The sequence below is a fragment of the Danio rerio genome, chromosome 11 (genome assembly GCF_052040795.2).
Source record: "Danio rerio strain M-AB ecotype USA chromosome 11, GRCz13ab, whole genome shotgun sequence".
Taxonomy (NCBI): Eukaryota; Metazoa; Chordata; class Actinopteri; order Cypriniformes; family Danionidae; genus Danio; species Danio rerio.
The window spans coordinates 34,470,001-34,496,219 of NC_141031.1; the positions used below are offsets into that span (position 1 = coordinate 34,470,001).

Sequence of the window (26,219 nt, forward strand, 5' to 3'; positions counted from 1 at the left end):
GTCTACAAGCCTAAATTCATTGAGTTGCTGCCATGTGATTGACTGATTAGAAATTTGCGCTAACGAACAGTTGGACAGGTGTACTGAATAAAGTGGCCGGTGAGTGTATATTGCCCATACATAAAAATAAATTCTAGAAACATTTTAGCTGATTGTGCAACATCACAAGTCAGAACAAAACTTTACATGTTAACTAAGGCTAACATATTAGCGCAATTATTATTTTAAGTGTGTTGGCTTCAAAACAACCACTTCAAAACATTGCTAAATGTAAAGTTTGTTAACAGCTATTGAGCGATCAAATTTAGTCAAGTCAAATTTTTTTTTATAGAGTACTTTAAAAACACAGAAGTGCGTCAAAGTGCTGTACAGAAATATGTAACAAAATAAGCATATGAGTATATAAAATACACCATAAAATATAGCTAAACTACCTAAAAAGGCATATCAATTAAAATAACCAGTTATTAAGATCTGGTATCAAATGCCAAAGAAAACAGACAGCGGCAAATCATTCCAAAGTCTAGGACCTACAATGGCGAAAGCACAATCGTTTTGCTTTGTTTTTGGCATAATCAGGAGAAGCTGATCAGCTGACCTGAGAAAACGAGTGGGCTTATAAGGGTGGATCAGCTAAAATACAAATAAAAGAATCTTAAACTGTATTCTAAAATGAACTGGCAACCAATGAAACGAAGCTAACACCGTGTTGTCATATCTGCGAGTACCAGGCATGCTGCATGTTGCACCATTTGCAAACTGACAATAGCTGACCTGCTACTCCCCACGTACAGTATATTACAGTAATCTAACAGAGTGGTCACAAAAGCATGCATTACTGTCTTACACTTGATTTAACGGATTTAGAAGAGGGAACACGCCAACAGTAATTAATCAGATTTTTGTTGTTGTTGATAAATGTATCTATTTAGGTAAATAAATAAAAAAGTAGGTAAATTATCCAATGTTGTATTGGTTATTAAAGTCATGCTCAATTATATTCAAACTAAAACCGTTTTATGTACTGTTATTATTTTAATGTTTTTATCTTTTTTAATGACTTGAAGTGGAAACCCTGCTTTAACATCACCTTAAATCAATTTAATGCATCCGTGCTGAATAAAAATTTTACTTTTAAAAATAAAGTAACTGTTTTATATTTAAAAACGAACTCTTCAAATCAAAATTTTTGGTGAGTCTTGAGTTCAACATCCACATGTGTATAAATGGAAATAAACCAAGCAAATGCAGAATAGTATAACCACAGCTTTACACTTTAAAGACGGCGTCATGTTGTTTTGTATGGGCTGTGCAGCAGAATCAACACAAGATGCATGCTGAGTGTCTGATGCTGCATTTCACAGCCGTGCTGACAAAGCTCTAGCTTACTTTTAAGCGCACCTAACACTTCTTTCTGTGCCTTGCAAGCGCTGGTATTTCCTCCAGGAAATGCAAATCTACTTAATCCAGCGTTCTGTTTCCCATATTTAAATTTTCCTCCCTCCCTCTCTCTTTCTCTGTGTGTGTGTTTTAGATGCAGACGGCGTGAGCTGTGGCGAGGACTCTTTTGACCCAGATGAAGGCTTTTCCTCTGGGGCTTCCAGCAGCAGTCAGCCTAGCAGTGTGAAACGTGACTGGATCATCACCGGCGTTCGACCTTCCAGAGAGCCAGGAGCCAGACACAGGGAGAGCACGTCCGCGGACACCCGAGCCGCCCTGAGAAGCCTCCACCAACGCCACCAATCCCCTCCTCCAGCCGTCAGCCTCCGGACTGCAGAATGCAGCCGCAGTCCCAGTCCCAGCGCTCCCAGACGCTTTCTAGACCCGCATTACATCCCTCCGTTCGCTGGTGCTCCTCCCAAAGCCAGCAGCACATCTTCTAGCAAGTCTCTTGACTGTACCGGCCTCAACGGCTCATCAGGACCCACAGATAGCCTATCGCTGGGAAGCCTCAGTGCGGACAGGGCTCACTATCTGTCCGCCATCAGCCTGCAGGAGGAGCGTCTAGGCCGATCGGCACGCAGCCAGGATCTCCTTTCCCCGGGGAGTCCGTTTTCCTCTGGAAGCCCATTGTCCAAACAGTCCAGATCACCCAGTTTTAATATGCAGATTATATCACAGGTGTAGAGTTATTTTAGTGGGCTGTGTGTATGGCAAGCTGCTTTAACCTTAATTCCTTCAACATGCTATTGGTGCTTATGTTTTGCTACTGGTATCTTTTCCATTAGGTAGTAGTGCTTATTCTATATTTGTACTAGTACCAGATCTGGTTCTAATAGTTTTGTCTCAATACTGAATTTCGGATCGAACCATCAGTGATCAGCTGGTCTGTCTATGAGCTGACATACGAGCAATCCAATGTGACTTTGAAATGCTCCAGTGTCCACACGAACAGCTCATGAACACAATGGCCAATCAGTGCTGTTTAAAAACACGCTCATTTAAAATTTTGGTATCGAAATTCAGTATCGTGACAACACTAGGCACTAGTAGTTTTTAAGTTGTTTATTAGAAGATGGTGTGCATTTATTAGTTTTAGTTCCTGTTAAATTGATACTAGAACTTTGGGTAATGCTGTAATACTGTTCTGTCGTTAGTAGTAATTTAGTTGTAGAAGTAACAACATATTTTTAGGGGTTCAGCTATGTTTCAATTCTAGCTAGTGTTGAATTATATATTTAATTTAAATCATACATTTAGCAACAAATATTTTGGTTATTTAACCCTTAACAATTTGGCCTCATTTGTAAACATTATTTAAAATGAACTAACTATGATCAATATCTTGTAATGCAGGGGTCACCAAACTTGTTTCTGGAGGGCCGTTGTCCTGCAGATTTTAGCTCCAATCCTAATCAAATACACCTGAACATGCTAATCAAGGTCTTACTAGGTATACTTGAAACATCCAGGCAGGTGTGTTAAGGCAAGTTGGAGCTAAACCCTGTAGAGACACTGGGCCTCCAGGACTGAGATTGGTCACCCCTGTTGTAAAGCATTTCATTTTTGTTGATGTTAGAAAAACATTGCTTGCTTGCTCATATTAACAAATGCAGTTTTTTTTTTATTGTAGCAAATCTAGAAAATAACATGATCTTAGATTAATAAACATTACAGACGTTGCTCATTGTTGGTTTCAGGTTAAGTTGATATAGTTAACTTGTTAACAAATGAGACCTTTTTGTAAAGTGTAACATTATTATGTACAAGTAATCTTATATTTAGTATCTAATATTCATTTGATACTTGTTCTCATTTGTTAAATACTAGAACTTTTCATTAGATACTTGCAGCTATTACATAGATTCTAGTAATTGGTCATTAATATTAGGCTACTACTACACACGTAAATACTACTAATTCTAAATCTTACTAATGAGATTTCTTTTTGTATTACAAGTACATATAAATAAATGTATTTATTGTTGACTAGTAAGATTTACTAGCAGTAATTACAAAACATAAGTACTCAGTGTTGTCACAATAATGAATTTTGGTACCAATCGGTACTGAAATCTTTTAAATGTCCATTTCCCACGAACCTTGTGTGTGTTCTTAAATGGCGCTGCTTTGCTATTACGTTACGTGCTCAACAGAAATGACTGTGGTTGGCTGTGAATGTCGTCAGTTCAACCAACTCTGTTTACTGAGCATAAACAATTACAGGGACCACTGGAACATTTTAAAGCAGCGAAGATTAGCTGGTATGTTTATGAGCTGACATTAGAGCCACCCCCTGATGAATCGAATGATCTACAAGGCTTTAAAATGCTCCAGTGTCCATGTATTGTTTTAAAATTCCAGCATTGAATTGATACTGAATTCCAGTATCGTGACAACACTAGTACTAAGGTCTAATACGTACTACTATATAAAAAATAACTGCGAGTGTCTAAATACTTGCAAATATTTTTTAAACAATGTGCTAATCACAGCATAAGTACTTGTTAATGTTGTCACACTGAATTTTGGTACTAATTGGTACTGAAACCGGTACTATGTAGTTAGTATGTAATCATTATCAATCGATCCCTGTATCATTTTTAAAATTACACTACTGGATTGGTACCAAATTCCAGTTTCGTGACAAAACTAGTATTTACGTCTAATATGTACTACTATCTAATAAATCACTGCTAGTGTCTAAATACTTGCAAATATTAATTAAAAAAATATGTAAATCACTACAAAAGTACTTATTAGTGTTGTCACAATACTGAATTTTGGTACGAATTGGTTTTGAAACCGCTACTATGTAGTAGGTAAGAAATATTCATTACCAATCTGTCCCTGTAGCGTTTTTAAAATTTCAGTATCAAATTGGTACCGAATTCCAGTATCACGACAACACTAGTACTAATGTCTAATACATACTACTATCTAATAAATCACTGCTAGTGTCTAAATACTTCCAAAAGTTATTTAAAATTGTGATAATTACAACATAAGTACTTATTAGTGTTGGCACGATACAAAATTTTGGTACTAAAATTGGTACTATATAGTAAGTGTTAAATATTCATTACTAATTGGCCTCTGTATTGTTTTTAAAATGTCAGTACTGAATTCCAGTATCATGACAGCACTAGTACTAATGACTAATATGTATTACTATCTAAATAAAATCACTGCTAGTGTCTAAATACTTGTAAATATTCTTTAAAAAATATGCTAAACACAACATAAGTACTTATTAGTGTTGTTATGATACAAAATTTTGGTACCAATAAGTACTGAAATTAGTACTATGTAGTAGGTAAGTAATATGCATTACTAATCAGTCCCTGTATAATTTTTAAAATTTCATTACCGAATTGGTACCGAATTCTAGTATCGTGACAACACTAGTACTTAGGTCTAATACATACTACTATCTAATAAATCATTGCTAGTGTCTAAATACTTGCAAATGTTATTTAAAAATGTGCTAATCACATCATAAGTACTTATTAGTGTTGTCACGATACTGAATATCGAAACTGAAATTTTAGAAATGTCTCTTTCCCGCGAACATGGAGCGTGTTCTTAAACACGATGAATTGACTGATCGTCAAGACTTTAAAATGCTACAGTGTCCATGTATCGTTTTTACAATTTCAGTTCCGAATTGATACCAAATTTCAGTATTGTGACAACACTAGTACTAAGGTCTAATACGTACTACTATCTAATAAATAACTGCTAGTGTCTAAATACTTGCAATTATTATTCAAAAATATGGTAGTCACAAAACAAGTACTTAGTATTGTTACGTTACTAAATTTTGGCACCAATTGGTACTGAAATCGGTACTATATAATAAGTAACTAATATTCATAACCAATCGGTCCCTGTATCGTTTTTAAAATTTCAGTAACGAATTGGTACAGAATTCTAGTATCGTTACAACTCTAGTACTTAGGTCTAATACGTACTACTATCTACTAAATCATTGCTAGTGTCTTAATACTTGCGATTATTATTTTAAAATATGCTAGTCACTACTAGAATACACACTAGCCAGAAGTGAATTGTTAATATCTGAACAACAGAACGTCAAAAATGTGAATTGTTCAAACAATAGAATAATTACCATCACTGTTGTATTATATATATTGGTGTTTAATAAATAAGAACTAATTGTTAAGTGCTAATATCTTTAAAACTACTACTAATAGCTAATAAATGAGCACCAAGCACTTAATTGAACAGATAACAGGCTTTAAGTACTAGTAGCATGAAACTGGGTGCATTAAATACTAAAACAGCTTGCCATAGTGTGCGTGCATGTGTGAAAGAGAGAAATGTTCGTGCATGTGTACAAGCATGTTGTCTTATGAACGTGTTCGAATGAGAGTGTGTGCTCATACACTTTTGATTTGATCACTACATTATGCACTTGGGATCGGTGTGGAGGAGATATCGTTTTGCACAATGGACATCTTTTCAAGTGCACATGATTCAAGACTGTTTTAAATGTGCCATACAAACAACAATAACAATACGTTGAGTTGCGTTGAGTGGAGCAAACAGCACCGTAGCAGAGCAATGAACTTCAATAAACCGACAATCACGGTCAATGCATAAAGAAAGGCCTGATAGTGCATGATCCAAAGAGTTTTATCCAGCCCAGCTGTACTGTAGGTCATCCTGAATATGAAAAAAAAACAGCAATTCCTCTTCCATGTCACCGTTTCGGTTAGTGCTGATTGAGCCCGCTTTACTGTTGCCTGTGTGCCGTCCACTCTCCATCGAAACTGAAGCGCGTGGACTGCCTCAATGAAACGCTATGTCGTGAAATAAACAAATATATATATATAAAAAAAGATAAACACAGTATATGTTGTACTTTGGAACAAGTTTATATTTTAAATTGTGTATATTTGTGTAAATGATCATTGTACCATAGAAAGAGTATATGCTAACAGAATCTATATTGCTTGTACAGAGATAGGACGCTATCTGCTGAATGGTCAATAAATGTGCTGTTCATGGGAGTCAGTTGTGTTTATCCAGTATGAACTCTCTTGTCGATTGCAGTGGATCGCACAATATGCTTATGTGGTAACAACAAAGTCCAACACATTAACGTAATTAAATTAACAAATATAAGTGGGTTGAACACAAAATGGTTGCAAACGCAAATACCCATATACATTTTTGGAGATGGAGAATTATGTAGCCAGAAGTACGTATGGCTGCATTTCAGCTTTAAAATTAACGCTACGGGGCGATTTGACACCGTTCCTTTATGCGCTTACCAGCTGACCGCTTGCCTCTCCATATGGATGGCTTTCCTGCTGTTTGTCCGGTGACTCACTGCATAAAGTCTTTGGTATGTTGGAGGATTTGAGACAGAGTGGAGTTGACCATGATGATGGCAGACAGCCCAAGTCTCCCGGAAATTGCCCTTCCCTCTTGGTCAGAGCTTAATTTGTGGCGAACACTTCGGATCTGTCACCTCAATTTACCGATTTCCCCTTCCTCAACTGCCCTCCTCCCCCGTCCGCTGTTCACTTTCACTTTCTTCTGCAACTTCCCAACCCTCTTCACTTTCGTCCGCAACAACCCCCCGCAACACCCCTCTGCCATCCAGTGCCTAACCCACTGCACCCCTCCCCCGCTCTCCACTTTCGTGCGTGTCATCTCTCCATCCTCAGGTAACATGCTGGATTTGTTACCCTGATCTGTTCTGATCTGTTACTTTGTAATTCACAAATTAAGCACTGCTCCCGGTCCTTAAATTATGTTGCGCATCCCTCCCTGCTCTTCAGATATATCGCGCAACCCCCCGCTTATGCCCCAAGTTATTCAGATACATTGCGCGCATGTCAGGCTGCCGTGAGGGCTTTTCTTTTTCTTTATTGCTTCTCAGAATACTGTCGGTTGGGTTCAGGGAATTAGTCGGTCAGTCAGTCAACAGCGGCCTCTCTTGGATTTACGTGAGAACAGCAGGCGCTAATGACACTCGCGAGAGAAATTTAAGACTCCGTTTACATTAAACGCTACGGGGCGATATGACACCGTTCCTTTTCATGCTTCTTAATGACCACTTGCCTCCATATGGACGGCTTTCCTGCTGTTTGTCCAGTGGCTCACTGCATACAGTCTTTGTTAGGTTGGAGGATTTGAGACAGAGTGGAGTTGACCATGATGACGGTTGACATACCAAGTCTCCCGGAAGTTGCCCACAAACAAATCTCTTGGAAGTTGTCCTCCCTCCTTGTCCATAAATTACGTTGCGCACCCCCTCTCCACTGCATCCCTCCCTGCTCTTCAGATACATTGTGCAACTCCCCGCTCATGCTTCAAGCTATTCAGATACGTCGTGCACACCCCCCTCCAACACCCTTCTATTCAGATACATTTCATGATCTCTCTCCCACGCTATTCAGATACGTTTGCGAATCGCTACATCTCCCGCATTCATCTCAGTATCCCCTGGAAATTACTTTTCCCAACTTGGGATGTCTGCGACGGGTTTCAATTCCGGCGAAGAATGGTTCCAGAAAGCAGGTAAGACATATAAACAAAAGGCAAAAAATAAATAAAACGAGTAAATAACAGGGTGAGACAATGCTAAAGTCTGAAAACGTGGTAAAAATCTGGCTGCCGCGAGGGCTTTTCTTTTTCTGGATTGCTTTTCAAAACACTGTCGATTGGGTTTAGGTTAAGTGCGATACGGGCGGTCGGACAGTCAGTCAACAGCGGCCTCTGCTGGATTTACGTGAGACAGCAGGCGCTAATGACACTCGCCAGAGATATTTAAGTCCCAGTTTAACCTGTCAGGTCTTGATGCCTAATTCTGATTTGGGGATTTTTTTTTTTGCCTGTCTGTTTACACCTTTTTTTAGGTGACGACGTCGATGTGGAGATCGGCTAACATTAGCTTTCTCTTCCTAATTATTATTTCAGACCTATGAAGAGAATTACTGCTAAATAGCGATCACCTGTATTTTCCCCGTCATTGCTAGGCGTGTATCAACAAATTGATAAAGCCCTGACCTATACCGAATAAACAGTGTTCCACCAGATCATGTAGGTCAGAAAGCATAGTTTACTGCTGAACAGCTCATATTATCATGGAATAATAACACTTCAATCTCTTTCCGAAGCTTCGACAACTGCTTTGAGAAACTGTCAATCACGTAGACACACCCAGCATTAAATTACTGGCTAAAAGCAAACTGTTTACAAAAATGAAGATCTGCACCTATTAGCTTGATAACCAGTGCCTTAATTAACCAGAACCATCTTTTAGGACATTTTATTGCAAGTGTAATAAATTTTTTTATTTGGGCTCAAGTCTTCTTCATTAACACTGAGGAGGCGGGCTTTATGACTTGTATTGCTGCCAGCCCCCAGGGGGCGATCTAACGGCCGAGACCTTCTCTCAAATGCAGGCGTGCAATACACTTTGGTTTACACTTACAATTTACGACATCACCCATGCGTGAAGATGGGATCTAGCATCAGCGCCACACTTGCCAGGATGGAAAAAATTGTCTTGCTTTTAGCTCTGCGAAATATGCAAAGTTCACCCAACTTGATTCTGGGTGATGGTTTTGAGGCGGATGCAGAGAAGGAGCAAAAGTGCCGTCATCGCAGCTTGCGCCTATGGTTTATATATGGTGTCCTCCACTATTCAGAGGAATTTGTGGATACAAGAGAGATCTCAGGTCTGGTGGGAGCAAATTGTGGAGACTGATGGAGGCCACTTTCCTCCATATTTCCTCTGTAGTTGTGCGGTGTCTCCACACACGCTCTTCCTTCTACGTCATTAAATCGCAAAGAAGTACCACAATTACCACAAGTTTAATGACGTACAAAACATAATGCCTCAATAAATCCGATCTGCCTGTTTACATGATTGTCGCATTATCACATTTCCGATTTATATCTGATTTATTTCCACATATAAAGGAGGCCTGAACCGATCTCTGAATATCCGAATACATGCGGGTGATCCTGTTTACACGGTCATAGAACCAATCCGATCTGCATGACATATAAGCAAAACATTGGAATTGGGTCACATTTAACTGGCAGTGTAAACATGGCCTAAGATCTGAAAAAGCGTACACAGCATCCTCTGGTGGATTCATGAAAACAAAAACTGCAAAAAACAACAAAATAAAAACGTACAGTAGCTCCTGGGACGTATATGGTGCTCCCCAGAAATGTATATAGAGGTATGTAATCAGAATGAGCCTGGGTTGCAACAATTAAGTTGTCCCCTCAAAGAGGTTCAAGAATTGTGTTGATTGAGCTCATTTTAAATAAGTAGTTTGAACAAGTAGCACAAATCTTTTTTAAGTTAACTTTAGTGGTTTGTTTCCTGCATGTTATTACGATATTTGCTGTTTATTATGACTTCTAAAGTATGATCTTATTCTACACCCCTAATCTAATCGCTAAACCCAAGTACTACCTTACTATCTATTAATAAGCAGCTAATTAGTAGTTTATTAAGCTAAACATCTTAGATTAATGATTTGTTAACAGCACGAATTGTATCTTAAAATAAAGTGTGACCTCTATATAGCAGATTATTTTGTTTTATTATTATTTTAGCTTAATTGATTATGCTAGTATTCACATTATTGTGTGTGTACTGTTTTTGTGACATATCAGGGCACATATGTGTAATGTCATTGGTGTGATGCATGCATTACAAAAAGATTGGTGATGTCCCTATTTTTTGATGAGCTATTTTCCCCCAGAAAGTAAAACTGCACTCCTGTTAATGTCATAGGTGTAGGGTTGGGGTAGGACATTAAATAATATGGGTTGTGTAGCATTAAAACAATGGAAACCTATGGAATGTCCCCACAAATCCGAAAAACAAAAGTATTGTGTGAAAAGCCAATTGTAAATCAGAGAACAAAGTGCATTAATGAAAATGATCAGTAGAGGGAGAAAAACAACACACAACACTGCTTTAATAATCAGAATGCATTTGATTTCTTTAGTTGTGTCACATAGACTCCGGTTTCCCCACAGTCCAAAGACCTGCGGTACAGGTGAATTGGGAAGGCTAAATTGTCTGTAGTGTATGTGTGCGTGAGTGTGTGTGGATGTTTCCCAAGGATGGGTTGCAGCTGGAAGGGTATTCGCTGCGTATAAGTTGGCGGTTCATTCCGCTGTGGCGACCCCGGATTAATAAAGGGACTAAGCCGAAGAGAAAATGAATGAATGATGAGTTTTGTCACATATCTCTTCACTTACGCATGTGCCAGTTTGGGATTTGGTCTCAGTTTAGAGCAGCTTTGGGAATGTCGTCCGCTTGTACACAGTACATGTATTAAGTAAAGGAGTCCCACTAGGGGACATACTTTGTATAGTATTAGTTTGAATTTTGTATATTTTTTTAAAGAAAAAATAGGACTCACAATGTTTTGGAAAGCCTGACTTTTAAAAATGGGTTAGGAGGACCTCTGGAGGAAACTTGTTAATTATCAGGCAAAAAGGAATTAATAAAAAAACTCAAATATAATCGCAATTAAATCAAAAAGTTATGAAAATTTATTGGAAAGAAGTGTTAACATTTAAGACCTTTTTGGAATTCTATAATTTGATTATTAGAAGAATTTGATTAATATGTAAATAACTATTAAATGAACAGAAAAATCTGGTTAATAATATAGATATCTATCTAATATCTAAATTATTTTAATTATCTTAATTAATATAAAAACTACAAAAAAAAAATAAAGTGAAGTAAAGGCTGTCGAACACTGACACCTACTGTAAGTTTATAGTTACAACATGCGTTTTTACCTTATAATGCTTTAAACATTCATTCATTCATCTTACTCCATATTAATCTGGGGTCGCCACAGCGGAATGAACTGCCAACTTATCTGGCATATGTTTTACCCAGCGGATGCCCTTCCAGCTGCAACCCATCTCTGGGAAACATCCATACACACTCATTCACACACATACACTACGGACAATTCACCTGTAACGAATGTCTTTGGACTGTGGGGGAAACCAGAGCACCCACACGAACAGGGGGAGAACATGCAAACTCCACACAGAAACGCCAGCAGCAGAGGCTTAAACCACCGACCTTCTTGCTGTGAGGCGATAGCACTACCTACTGTTCCACCGCATCGCATGCTTTTAAACATTTGAAACGTAAAGACATATTAGTGCACATTTAGGTCTCTGGTGTTTCAGGTTTGGCGTTTTTCCTGATTATTTTTATTTGTTTTATACAAATTATTCACCATAAATCACTGAAGTTTGTAAAATCTTTTTTCTAAAATAGAATTCACCTTTTCAACTTTACAACTTTTTATGATTGCATTATTGATAGGTAGACATATGATAAATAAGTACATATACACTGGGAAAAACTTGTAAAACACAATGACCACTAAATTTAATAGGACTTTAATACTGTACAATATTAATTAATAATAATAATAAACTTTATTTGTATAGCACTTTTCCAACATACATGCAACTCAAAGTGCTTCACAAACAACAACAAAAGCATTAAAATAGACCACAAAAACTTATCACATATACTGAAATAAAAGCATTCATGTACACAAAATGTAAGTATATATCCACATGATCACACACACAATAGTCCTTACATATGCAGGCACACACCATACATAACATACATAAACCTACAACAAAATAGATAAAATGCGTACACCTAACAAACTTGTTTAATCATACGCAATTTTAAAAAGATGTGTGTTAACATGCTTTTTAAAAACATGAATACTTGGAGATTCTTTCACTTCAAGGGGGAGACAGTTCCAAATTTTTGGAGCATAATGGCTAAAAGAAGTGCCGCCAGATTGCATCAGGTTTACAGGATAAAATTCTAAAAGTCCAGCACTAGAAGAGCGTAGTAAACTGTTTGGATTATATTTTGTTAAACAGTCGGAAATGTAGGAAGGTGTCATATTGTGTAGTGCTTTAAAAACTAATAAAAGAATCTTAAAATCTATCCTTTGGTGCACAGGCAACCAGTGTAATTCTATTAATACTGGTGTAATGTGCTCTCGTTTCTTTAGTTTCATTAAAACTCTGGCTGCTTAAGGGTTTTCACAATGGTGCAGTGGGTAGCACGATTGCCTCACAGCAAGAAGGTCGCTGGTTTGAGCCCCAGCTGGGCCAGTTGGCATTTCTGTGTGAAATTTGCATGTTCTCCCCATATTCGTGTGGGTATTCTTCGGGTGCTACAGTTTCCCCCACAGTCCAAAGACATGCAATATAGGTGAACTACATAAACTAAATTGGCTGTATAGTGTCTGAATGTGTGTGAATGAGTATGTATGGATGTTTCTCATCCCCTGCATAAAACACATGCTGGAATAGTTGGCGGTTCATTCCGCTGTGGTGACCTCTGATTAATAAAGGGAAAATGAATAAATGAATATTAATTGAAATTATAAAAGGAAAAAACATTATATAAAACAATATATATATATATATATATATATATATATATATATATATATATATATATATATATATATATAGATTACATTATTTTTTTACATATACAACATGTAAAAAATATCACGTGCTGCTCAATCCAACGCTTTCTTTGAGAAATGGTGGGAGAATGATAAGAAATGAAGGAGGATGTTATGAAATACAAAATGTAAGCATTAAATATGTAGAGATAAGAAGACATCCTAATGACAAGACTGAGAGTGGCTCACTCAGGACTAAACAACACCTCGTTTCTAATGGAGAAAAGGAATAATGAAAGTTGTGGAGTTAAAGAAAAGGCAGAGCATGTTGTTTTACAATTGAAAATGACAGAACTTTTACTGTATGTAAAGATAAGAACAGATGAGAAGAAATCATAATAACAAGACTGAGAGTGGCTCACTCAGGACTAAATAACATTTTGTTTCTAGTGGGGAAAAGCAATTATGAAAGTTGTGACAACTGTGGAGTTAAAGAAAAGGCTAAGCATGTTACTTTACAGGGGTGACATGGTAACTCAGTGGTTCACCTCACAGCAAGCTCACTGAGTCTGTAGGTAGGCCTATTTCTGTGTTTGCATGATATCCACATGTTCACGTGGGTTTCCTCCAGGTGCTCCGGTTCCCCTTAACAGTCCAAAGACATGCGCTATAGGTAAATTGAACAAATGAAATTGTCCATAGTGTATGAGTGAGTGTGTGAATGTGAGAGTGTATGGGTGTTTCCCAGTACTGGGTTTCAGCCGGAAGGGTGTATAAAACACATGCTGGAATAGTTGGTGGTTCATTCTGCTGTGGTGAGCCCTGATAAATAAAGGGACTAAGCTAAAGGAAATTAATGAATGAATTTTATTTTACAATGTAGATGAGATGGAAAGACAAGAATTAAAAAAAAAAAAGTCCAGGAGGCAGGACGGGAGTGGAATTTAAGGATGATTTTGGGAACAGAAGGAGAAAGAGAAGCAATAATAAACACTAGGAAAGCACTAAAATATAGGGTAAATTTGGGTAATCTGGAACACCTTAGCTTCAGTGTGTTTATTTCTGTTCTAACACAATTTAGACAACGGGACTTTTATTATAAATTTAGCCTGGACTTCATATGAGTGAAATCACATGACTTCATTAGGGTGCAGGGCACTGGTCAATCAAGAAGCTGTCATGAAAATTGGATGACAAGGTCACTGACAGGATTCTGACTAGATTAATGTTAAGGACATGAACCTGTCATAAATAAAACAATGTTTTCAATAGTTGTCAGATTATGTTTGTGATCTATTCAAGTAACTAAATATTTATTAAAGTGTTGAAAAAAAAATATATATATATTTTTTTTAGATTTTTTTCTTTCTAACATTTTTGTCGTCCCACTTTATCAGATATAATTGACAATGTGGCACAGCATGGTTCAGATAATAGGGCACAGTCTTTGAATAGAATAAATATGCATTTAGAGACTTTATAAGTTTAATGATAAGGGCTAATATATATGATATACAAAATTAACTAACAGAATGACGTGATGTTACTGTTGTACAGTAGGTGGCGGTAATCAACTAAAACTTGTTTGGAATCCGCCATTAACCAAGAGAAGAAGAAGAAGGACGCTTTCATTGGCTGTTCCGAGGCGGGAGTTTTTGTTTGCCTGTCATTCGTCATAACTTTTCCACCTATTTCATTTCTGCTCTAGTTTTTACGAACACGGACAGCAAACACGCTTTTCTGATACTGGCTTTTTGCATCACAGGAGTGTTTTTTAAAAACATTTACATCAATGTACGGTTTGAAAAGAGGTGTTAGTGACATCTAAGGAGCTGGCAATTGGATTACCGTCGTTAGCCGATTTATTAGACAACAACTAACTTAACTTACTGTCAAGGGGCGCTTCTCGTGCACGTTCACCCGCGAGTCAGCTTAATCCGTGCTCGCGCTTGTCTCTTTCATCGGTCAACCTCAGAGGCATAATGAGCCAGTAAACACGGAAACTTCGTAGAGATAGTTTTTATAGATTCACTTAAATATGGACAACTACCGCCAACCAAGATATGAAGGCTCGAGTCAAGGAAGAGAGAATAAATTTAACCGCAAGAAAGGATTTGGAGTCGGAGTGTCATCTCAGGGCGGTTCAAGTGGGGATGACGGAGAGAAGAAGCCTAAATTTGTAAGTTACACTCATGGATATGTATTTCTTTGGTTGTTATTTCTGGTTATTAGTTTGTTTCCACACGGACACTGTTTCTGACAGGCCTCCAACGTTAGCTTTGAATCACTTACTAGTTGTTTGGTGACATTAGTGGTAACTTGCAAGTAAAGTTGGTTTTATATTCACACATTCGGATATTCTTCTTAATAATATCATTTCAGAAAAGAAATATTTGCAAATACTAATTAGGGAGATCATATTAGCAGCCAATGCTATATATATATGAAGAATGTTGTACTTATATATATATATATATATATATATATATATATATATATATATATATATATATATATATATATATATATGCAAGATGCAAGATGCAAGTATGATTTCAAAACAACATTAGCAGCACTATTTTACTGACTGTGAAGAATATATATATTTACTATTTATATATAATAAAATATGGCGGCTAATGTTGTTTTGAAATCATACTTGCATCTGATTTCAGACTGAAAATTCAAAGTACCATGGTAAACAATATAGAGAACATGTCACAAGCTGTCACTGAACGAATGTGTAAAACCAACTATACTTCAATGTACAAGCCCACCTACCAGTATTTGAGACAAGGGTTTCTTATGAATGAACTACTTTATATTAAGGGTAATTGTCTTTTAGTGCAATGTTTTTCTTTCATAGTCACACAATATAGAGTGATAAATTGAGTACACTCCATTATGCATGAATATTTGTATCCATTTCTCAGTGACTATTAGTGCATTTAAGCAAAACAAATTTATTAAACGGATATATTTATTGAAATAATATTTTAGTCACAGAACATCTTTAGAAATGGAAAGATATTACAATTAAATTTATGCAAAATATTGCAAAAAATATTACAACCTACAAAATTTCAAGTAAAATTTTCTTTTTTTTGCTTCTCTTGCATTTTTTTCTTTTTAAAATTTGTATTTATTATTTTTATATAACAAATTAGTTTTTGGAGCGTTATCATACGTTATTTTGTTAGATGGCTTCAGTACTGACTAATCTAATGAAAATGCACAAAATAATATTGCGTAGCTTCCTTTTCAAAATATGAATTTAAAAGATAGACTTGTGAGGGGTGTACTTACTGTATGCTGAGCACTGTGTGTTGCCTGTCACTGTATTGGTCGACAGTGTTTGATAATTTTTATAAATATTGACAAAACCGTATGATTTCTAGTTGGGCTGCACCCTATTTGAAAAATGTGACATTCCGATATTTTATTTTCCTGCGATATACCATATTTATACAATTTCACCAAATGATTGAATCCCACTTTTTACCAAGAATTTATAGTCACACTTTATTTAAAAGTTCAATTCTCTTTTAGCAAACCATTAAATATGACTTTTTCAATAAACTTTCAATAAACTCCTAATTTGCTCATTAATAGATATTTAGGTATTGGATTAGTGATGTAGAATAAGATCAAACAGGAAATATAGGGCCAGACAGAATCTTTTTAGAATTTTTCGCTAATTCTGGTAGTTAATAATAAGAATTGTTATCAAATATATTAATTTTGATTAATTGGCGGTGATTCTGTAGGGGAGAGAGTCATGCATAAAAAAGTAATAAACAAACTACAAGCATAGATGAATGAAATAAAGTAAAGATAAAAGTGAAATAAACAGTGCATGCTTTATTGTTTTGTAGATGTAAATGTAAAAACTTTACATACCAAAACAAAGCGTTACCAAAGTCCCTTTAGGCAAGTAATTTCACTCGGCGACCATTTTTAAAATGCCTCTTGAGCAGTATGCTCGGGCATTCGGTTTTAATGGTGAAACATCAAATTCTCAATAATTGCCTGTCAAGCTTACGATTACATTTCATATTATGAAACAACAATTACATTATGCAACAACTGTGTCTTTGGTTTCATTTCTAAACATTTGAGTCACACAAAATCTGCAGAAATTCACATCTGGTCCAAAGCCCTCCCCCGCAGAAATATCAGTCTGTAGCGAACGCTCATTGGTTCTTGTACTAGAAGGCAGGCTTTATTCACCATATAGCAATCACTGATTGGCTCCTGTACTAGAAGGCGGGGCTTCATTCACCAAGTTGATAGTTACACTTTTCCCCATTCAAAAGATTACGAGTGACGTGTTGTTTATTCTATAGTTTTTGGCGTTACATATCAATGCGATGTGACTATTGTGGATGCACGCGTTGCGATATCAATGCCTTAAAGAAGTATTGCAGCCCTAATTTCCACCAAGATATTTCCTGTATAGCAAATAAGAAAAAAACGTCCAAACGTCTTAAATATAAACATGGATCTCCAATCAGATTAAATGTGAATAGGTTTTTATTATAACGTTACTCTGTTCTTTATTTATAAGATGTTTGTTCCTGTATGAAAAGTCAAAATTTTTTTGTAATGTTGAGTTGTCATTGTCAAAACATGGTAAATGTGATGGTATTAAATTAATATTCAAATTAATAATAGATTTTTCCATTTTTAAAAGCAAAAACTAGCCTGGTATCCTACAAGAATTTCAATGTTATTGTAAATACCCCTCACCTGCACTGTATGTTAACATAGGTTTTATGTATGCATCTGCATTATATATATATAAAAAAACTGTTTAAATTATTATTTGTCTCTTTAACAATCAGATGTACATTTTATTCAAATTAAAGACAGTTTAGAGATTTCTGTGTTTGAATGGATGGATCTTGTAGGCATCAGAGACTTTGTTTTGTTGTTGTTGTTGTGTTTAAACAGACAGCAGAGAGACAGACCGATAAAAAAACACCCACACACATTGAACCCCTCTTTCAATGTTATTATCTTGGTTGATGCCAATGCTCAATCAAAGGATAAAATTAGCTCAGGGATAAGACAGAATAATCCAGTTTTGCTTTAGTGCTGGTTTAGGAACAGTAGATTTTCTAGATGACCACCCGCTATGATGAATGACTCTGTGCCAAATTCAAATAATGGGCTTTGACGTCTGTAAATATCACCATGTGGATTACTGTAGGTTGGAGTTTTACAAACAGTTTAATGCCAGGATCTTCCTAAAATATCACCGCAGCGATATATATAATTCAGATGGTAAGATTGGTTATATATTTTAAAGAAGTCTCACTCTCTTATGTTACATTCACACTTGTTGCTCAGATTAGGCATGTGCCGGTATAATGTTTTGAATGTATGAAACCTTGTATAAAAATATGGTTTCACGGTATCAGGGTATTGTGACTATACTGCTCTAAAATATTTTCTTTTTAAACATCTGGGTAAAATTGCGACTTTTTATTCTCATTGAACCCAATATATTTAATTTTAAGAAACACTTCTGCTGAAAGAGACTTAAGCTGCCTTCATTGGTTTAAAATACACAGATTTCTTTACAACTTGAAAAAGGCATCTTTGGATTTCTTTCTTTTTTTGGATATAACGTAAGCTGCTGCACTGTTCAGCTCAATATCATGCTTGGATGTTGGCACATAAGTGATTTGTTTTTCGGATGTTTTCTGAATCGTGGGCTGACCAGTATATTTTAATATAGAGGGTCTTTTTCTGCTGGAGATACTGTTACCCTAAAAAATAAATAAAAAAACAAAAAAAACAAACACAATTTACATATACCTCAAGATTGGCATATGTATTACAGCATATTTTTGCAGTTTTAAAACCTTGACTTTTCCAAACCGCGGTAAACCTTGAAACTGATTATAGTCTTATGCCTAGTTCAGATCTTTATGTTCATTACTTTTTTATAAACCAGAAAAGAAAATTTAGTGTTCACAAAAATTTATTTTCGAACCCAATTTGTTTTAAAAAGATACTTAATATCTTATAAAAAAATAAAAAATACTTAATTTAAATCTTTAAGTCCAAAAAATGTTTTTATTAAATAACTTGCTCAATCCAGCAGCAGGAATGTCTTGTTGTTTTGATTGGTATAGATGCCTTTTGATTGGTATAGATGCCTTTTGTTCATATGTTGAGTTCATATTTCTGTCAAACTGCTTCAAAATTAGTTTGAGAGGCCTAGATTTTCAGCAGTTTTGTGCAAACAAAGGTTTGGATTGTCATTAGCTCAGAAGCATTGTTTTAGAAGTTTGATAATGTCTGTAGAATGGTGGCACGATTTTTGAAAAATCAGACATTGCGATATTTAATTTTCATATTGCGATATGAATATTGTTTCCGCAGATTTAGTTGAATAGCTATATTTGGAATGAAATCATTCATTTAGATTGATTTGAATAATCTTGTAGCGCAGTGAATTAATTAAATTGCGAGCATGAACAAGATGAGCTAGGGCGAGGCGGTTTGGCCTAAAATCTAAATCTTGATTGTTATATGAACATTTTAACTCTATTACTATAAATCAGTGGTCACCAAACTTGTTCCTGGAGGGCCGATGTCCTGCAGAGTTTAGCTCCAACCCTAATCAAACACACCTGAACAAGCTAATCAAGGTCTTACTAGGTATACTTAAAACATCCTGGCAGGTGTGTTGAGGCAAGTTGGAGCTAAACCCTGCAGGGACACCGGCCCTCATGGACCGAGATTGGTGACCCCTGCTATAAATGAACGATTATTTTATTGAATTATTTGATGTTTTTGCCCTCATAGTTCACTGACAAGTTTTGTACAATAAATATGCTCAAATAATACAAGCAAGAGATTTTTTATTGTAGAGTGGATTATTTGATTTAAAATAATTGTTAAAGTAAATGCAAACTTTCTACTATCTATGATTATTTATTGAACATCAATGCTGAACCACTGAACACACATTGTCTAAAACGTGGCTCTCCGCGCTGCCCACCAATGTCACTGATACCAAACCGACCAATCATAAAGCTTGTTCTGTGTGTCGTTGTGACATGTAGTTAGATTTTGTTGAGAGGTGTGTGTGTGTTTGAGAAAGCTGCGTCAGACCGTATGTGCACGCATGCGCTTGGCAGAAGTATAATGTCAGAATAACATAAGTATAAATTAGCTTTGACGAAGTGGGGTCACTTGACTCCACACACTGTAGAGAGAGTAAACGGAAAAATTGACCTGGAAAAATTTGATCGATTATAGGTTCTGAATGTCCGGAATTTCGATTACTTTTTCGATTAATCGCCCAGCCCTAAGATGAGCCAGGATATAAGTGAAAAAGTAGTGCTTTATGGTTTTTGAAGTCAAATGTAACGTGAAATAACACCATACAATCCTCATTGCAGATCAACTATAATCCCAACTCAACATTGCAGATACAGCGATGTGACAAATTACATGAAATCCAACCTGAAATTTCACACAGAATTTTAAGACATTTTAACAATCGATTTGATCAAGTAGTTTTTACCAGATGTCGTATTGGGCATACGAGAATAACACATGGTTTTTTGCTCCAAGGTGAAAACCCTACTCAGTGTTTGTGCTGCAAAACTCCTCTTACTATAAAACACATTTTACTGGACTGTCCTGCTTTTACTGATTCCAGAAGCCTTTTTTCTGAAATGAACTCTTTGAAGGACATTTTTAACAAAGTGAAATCAGAAAAGATTTTAGAATTTTTATCATGTATTAACAAAAAAAAAAAAATCTTATTTCATTTATTTTTTATTTTCTTTGTTGATTTTTAAATTGTATATTAATTGTTGAAAGATTCGTGCCATGAAAATAGCCTTGGTTGCTAACATGGCATTAAAAAAATAAAATAAATAAAAAATACAGCGATGTGACTATTGCGAATGCACACATTGCAATATCAACGCCAAAATGATATATTTTGCAGCCCTATTCCATAGCAGAATACAAATGAAGTTTTTGGTTTGGTTTGATTTTATAAATGACAGTAAATGTTAGCCGAAGCAGGATTATATGCCATTTGTATTTACATAAACCTCACCCCCTCCTTTCCACATTATCTCTTTGAAAAAAGGCACTTGTTTTACTCTTAACAGATGTGTGGTATTTGTCTGACACTTCTGAGAAGTTTTCATCAACACACCCTGGCTGAGTCACACAGTTCAAGGCGCACATGCTCTTCTTTTATCAGAACGAGGTCTACTGTCAAAATGTGTGGAATGCACTGACTGTTAGAGGCCCATCTTTACTGTAGTTTTCCCATAGTGGTTTGTTACAGCTGCACTTGTAATGAACAGTTCAGACTACAGAGAGCTCACAGACAGACTTTTAAGTCCTATAGTGGATTGACTTGACAAGTCACAGACTGTGCTCCATCTGCTTCTGCATCACTCCATGTTTCCTGTGTTCCAGGAAGAGACTGTATTGTCCTCATCCTGTTTTTCCTGGTGCTTTTTATTTGTAATTTAGTGGGATTTAAAATCTAATTTTAGTGACAATTGACTGTAGAGTAGAAAATAACATGTGCTGCTACTGCATCATGTACTTGTTAAATCTTAAAAAAAAATCATCCATTGTTTGGGCTTGCGTGTACTTACTTTTCCTTTTTAAGAGAGGGTAGTCTCTTGCTCTTGCAGAGATGGCCAAAGTAGGGCCCGCAGGCCAAAGTTAGCGATCGTAATCTTTGATTTGGCCTACTATCCCATCCCATCTGAGAGAAAAGTGAGATTGATGGAGAGTGTTGGGGCGAATACCTTCAACACAGAGTTCGTCATTTCTAATTTGACGTAACCTTTTTGTGTTTGTTTTATTGCTGAGTTACAAAAAAGCAAACTGAACTTAAATGTTTCAGTTAAAGGTTGTAAAGTAATCAGATTTTTAAAAATGTAAATACTGTCACTCGACGAATAGAGGACTATGCAGAAGACATCGGCACGCAAATCAAGGCAAAAACTAAATGAGATTGTTTTTTGTTTTTACTGTAATAAATTCATTATTTGGGGTGACGCGATGGCGCAGTAGGGATAGTGCTGTCGCATTAGTGATGTCTTAATTATTGTTTAAAGTTCCATTTCAGGCAGCACGGTGACGCAGTTGCTAGCACAATCGCCTCACAGCAAGAAGGTCACTTGTTCGAGCCTTGGCTCTGCCAGTCAGCGTTTCTGTGTGAAGTTTAAATGTTCTCCCCTCGTTTGCGTGGGTTGTCTCCGGGTGCTCCGGTTTTCCACAGTCCAAAGACATGCGGTACAGGTGAATTGGGTTGGCCAAATTGTTTGTAGTGTATGAGTGTGTATGGATGTTTCCCAGAGATGGGTTGCAGCTGGAAGGGCATTTGCTGCGTAAAACATGTGCTGGATAAGTTGGCGGTTCATTCCACTGTGGCCACCCGGGATTAATAAAGGGACTAAGCCGAAAATAAAATAAATGAATGAATGAATTTTATTATTAAATGTAAAACAACTGTATTGTTTGATATAAAGCAATTTTTCTAGTCATTTTTAAACATTATTAAATAAATTAGAAAATTACCAATAGCAACTTATTTACAATATTTACGTTCGGCCCACTAGCATCAATCAAGTTTGATTTTTGGCCCTTCATAAGAAAAATAAGAAAAAACCTCTGCTCTAGTCTTTTTATTAACTGTGCAGGCCAGTAACAATTTATACAATTAATTTTTGTATTTTATTTTTTATGATTTGAACTTTTTTATTGATTTTTCTTATTTCAAATAATGCAAGAAAAAAGGGGAGGGGGGTTGCTATTATCATAGCTAGCCATGGGCCGGTAAGATTCTGACGGTATGATAACCTTGGATAGAAATATCACGGTTTGACAGTAATGGATTACTGCTCTAAAATATGTCCTTTTTAAATGTCTGAGTAAAAAACAAAAACTTTTCCCTTTTGAACACAAAATATTTTATTCTGCGAAAAATTTAAATATTTAGAGCAGTAAACATGTCAGGCTAAATTATTTAAATGAACAATTGACTTCTGCTGTCTTTATTATTTTCAAAAACACAAATTTCTTTACAATTTAAACTGTCATCTTTAGATATCTTTTCTGCTGGAGATAAAAAACTAAAAAAAAAAAATCCCAAACATACCTTAGCAACAGTATAGCAGAACATTTTAGCGGTTTTAAAACCTTGGCCTTTTCAAACCACGGTATACCTTTAAAGTATTCATGCACCTCTTTCCACAATTGATCTGTTAAAAAGAGTTTCAAAAATCCCATGCACACTTTATATATTTATACATTTATTTATAATTTTTGAATGCAGCATTATTTGGGTTTATGTCTTTGTTTCCCCCCCACAATGGAACAACATGTCTCCAGAATCATGTTGCAGATATTGTTTAAGGGAAGGATAATGTACCTTAAATTAAAATGATTTAAATAATAATAGTATTTATTAATCAAACCAGCTTCAGTGAGATCAATTACACAATTACTGTTGTTTCACTTGGTTCCAAATAAATCTTCAGGTGTTATCTTGATCTTTTTTTATTTTCACTAACAAAACTACTATTTTCTTATACTTACTAGTTTTGATAAGAGGTGATATTGTGCTTATATTAAGCTAGTCATTTGTTTTCACCATGTATCTTTGTAGACTGTATCTATTGTTTTCAGGCATATTTTTTACTTTAGAAAAATAACTGTGTAGAGTGAAGTATCAGTGTCAGCCACTAGGTGTCAGAATAACATCACATAAAGAAAGCCTCCGGTCAAGTTCTATGTCTAAGAACATTTAAGCATTCATCTCTAACTCAGCATGCTGGAAGATGAGTTGCATATATCTGATCAAGAATACTGAGGTGAGAGAAACAGTAGTTATATATTAGATATTCTATTAAGCAATTTGTTTGCCCTCTTTCTTTTTATTTCTTGTGTGTACTTCCAAATTTCCCCAATATTAAAAAAAAAGAAATTTGGTTTGGGCTGTACATTAACAGATGAAAAATAAACAACGCTGCAAAAAAATCAACTCAAAATTGTAAGGCAACTTGCTGCAGAGCTTTTTTGAGTTGACTTAACTTTCAACTGAAGTAATGCGCTTTACTTGATTTAAGTTTAATACATTTAAATGTCCTGAAGCTGGTTGCCTTAATTTAATTTTTTTAACAGTGAATGCTTGTTTCACTCATAATATTTTCCTAAAATGACCTATTTTTGTGAAATGAAGTGGAGTTGTCTCTTTCAGATGGATGGCTTTGTAATCATTAAGACTTTGACAAATGTTTAACCTTTCCATTGGCAGAATGTAAATGAAGGACTAAGAAAGGGGTGGTAAACCTCAAATCTTTGCAGATGCTGAGTGTTAATTTTATTAACACTCTGGTACTTGTAATTTTTTACAGAAAATAGAAATTTTAGTGTCAAAGATATCTGCATTGGAAACCATTTTTGATTCATCACTTTAAAGTTTAGTAAAAAGTTTGAGATACTCTTTATGTACCGTACTTATTTGTTTCCTTTGAGATAATATATATATATATATATATATATATATATATATATATATATATATATATATATATATATATATATATATATATTTTTTTTTTTTTTCATCCATTTCACAAAGTTTGTCAGTTGTCAGAGTTGCTTTGTATATTTTCTTAAATCAAATGAAGAATGTTTTTCAATGCTTTCTTGCAGAGTGACGGATGAATAATTGCACGTTAGTCTGCCATGTGGAGGTGCACAGCGAGTTCAAAATTTCAAATGTTACTGAAATTTATTTTAACTACAGCTTGCTGCTGTGGTTGAGTCATAGACCGCTCAATTTAGAGGAGTAGGTAGACTTGCCAGAGCAGGTGTTCAAATTTGTCAGGTGACATTCTGGGCTACCCTTCAGAAAGCATTGTCCTGGGCTAAACGTTCAGCTCCCCCATCTGTCTTCAGTAGGGAAGAGAGATGAAGCAAAACCGTATGAGATAGAAAAGTATTTTGTTGCAGTGCGTTATGAAGCACCAACAAGGGAACATTGGTGAGAGGCAACCAAATGCTTCTTATATCCAATTATGGTTTTTCTATTACAGACTTGCAGAATGTACTTGAGGATAAAAAATTAATGAAATCTGAGGTGAAAAGGAGGAATGTATGCTCAAACCGGGATATATTCATCTTTTATATTTGCCGTATCGCATCCAGAGCCAAAACAACTAGATGGATTTTACAGGGAGCTTTCATTCTCATGCTGTTCTGACAGCCTCCTGCCTCCTCTCTTCCACTCTTCATTTGGACTGCTGAAGTCTGAGCAGCTTAACGTGAAATGTTCCCACAGTGATGGGTCGACAGTAGCTCTGTGGTACTGCAGCACTTGTTGATTGAGATTTAGAAAATTTCCTTGGAAAACCTGTCTGAATGTCGCAAGGTGATTCTGTTGGCAAGACAACCTAACATACAGCCAGCACGGCTAAAATTAGTTACGTAGGAAAAAGAACAAGAACAAAAGTCAGAGAGTGTGAGGTTGTGTGAGGAAAGGGGTCGAAATGGAGGCTGCTCTTGCTTCATTGAAAGGCCAAATGGCAGCATTGGGTTTACTGAATAGAACGATGTGGAAGAAGCAATTACAGAAGCTGCCAGTGATGCTCTTTTATCACAACATGTTCTTGCTGCCTTAATGGTGCAGTTAACTTTTGACTGCCCTAAATGAAAAGGATCTGACGTTTCAAGCACAGGCAACAACAATGCCAGGGAAAGCAGGAGCAACTATCAAGGCCAGAGCAATTATATGCAATTTTCCTCATCCTTTTACCACAGTTTTTTTTTGGAAGGTTAATTCGTAATGAAAGGTAATTTTCCTGTTTAGATTCTGCCACTCCGTTCTAAAACATACTCCATCTGCAGCTTCCTAAGTAAGTCAAGATAAGTTGTTCCCCTTGGTGGGTACACTTATTACCTGGTGTGATGAAAAGCTCACTGGAAACCAAGCTGTCGTCAGGGCCAGCAGGACGTTGTCTCTTCAAACTGTAGCCTGAAATTCAGGATCTAGGCTTTCATTATTCTGAAGACGTTTTGATGTTTTTTAACCAAATTTGTTCTAATGCACATTAGATTTTTGTAATGGTTAGACACGATCTTAGACTAAGACATTTTGAGATTTTCACAAAGACCAGATTTTTGATGGTGATCCAAGAATAAATGTACAAGTTTTATTGTTTGCTCAGAGCTGCTCATTTTGACTTTAATTTGTCACAGATTTAATATAACTGAAATGGCTCTTTGGTTCTT

At 35.9% G+C, this 26,219-nt stretch overlaps 2 protein-coding genes and 1 long non-coding RNA gene across 13 annotated transcripts in view; 2 read left to right on the plus strand and 1 right to left on the minus strand.

Moving 5' to 3' along the window:
• The window catches only part of LOC100534965 (hyccin 2), a 48,085-nt gene extending 41,609 nt beyond the window's left edge, over window positions 1–6,476 (plus strand). For both annotated transcript variants that reach the window (NM_001446876.1, NM_001446877.1), the window contains exon 12: window positions 1,535–6,476. The gene's annotated coding sequence lies outside the window, so the exon portion shown is untranslated. The remainder of the gene's footprint in view (window positions 1–1,534) is intronic.
• The window catches only part of LOC137496713 (uncharacterized), a 473,958-nt gene that overhangs the window by 121,283 nt on the left and 326,456 nt on the right, over window positions 1–26,219 (minus strand). The window lies entirely within an intron of this gene.
• The window catches only part of diaph3 (diaphanous-related formin 3), a 478,885-nt gene continuing 467,280 nt past the window's right edge, over window positions 14,615–26,219 (plus strand). For all 10 annotated transcript variants that reach the window (XR_015501887.1, XM_087272225.1, XM_087272219.1 and 7 more), the window contains 1 exon segment: window positions 14,615–15,105. Coding sequence is in view for 9 of the 10 variants with exons in the window: in XM_087272219.1 (XP_087128345.1) it covers window positions 14,965–15,105 (141 nt within the window). In the remaining variant the exon portion in view is untranslated.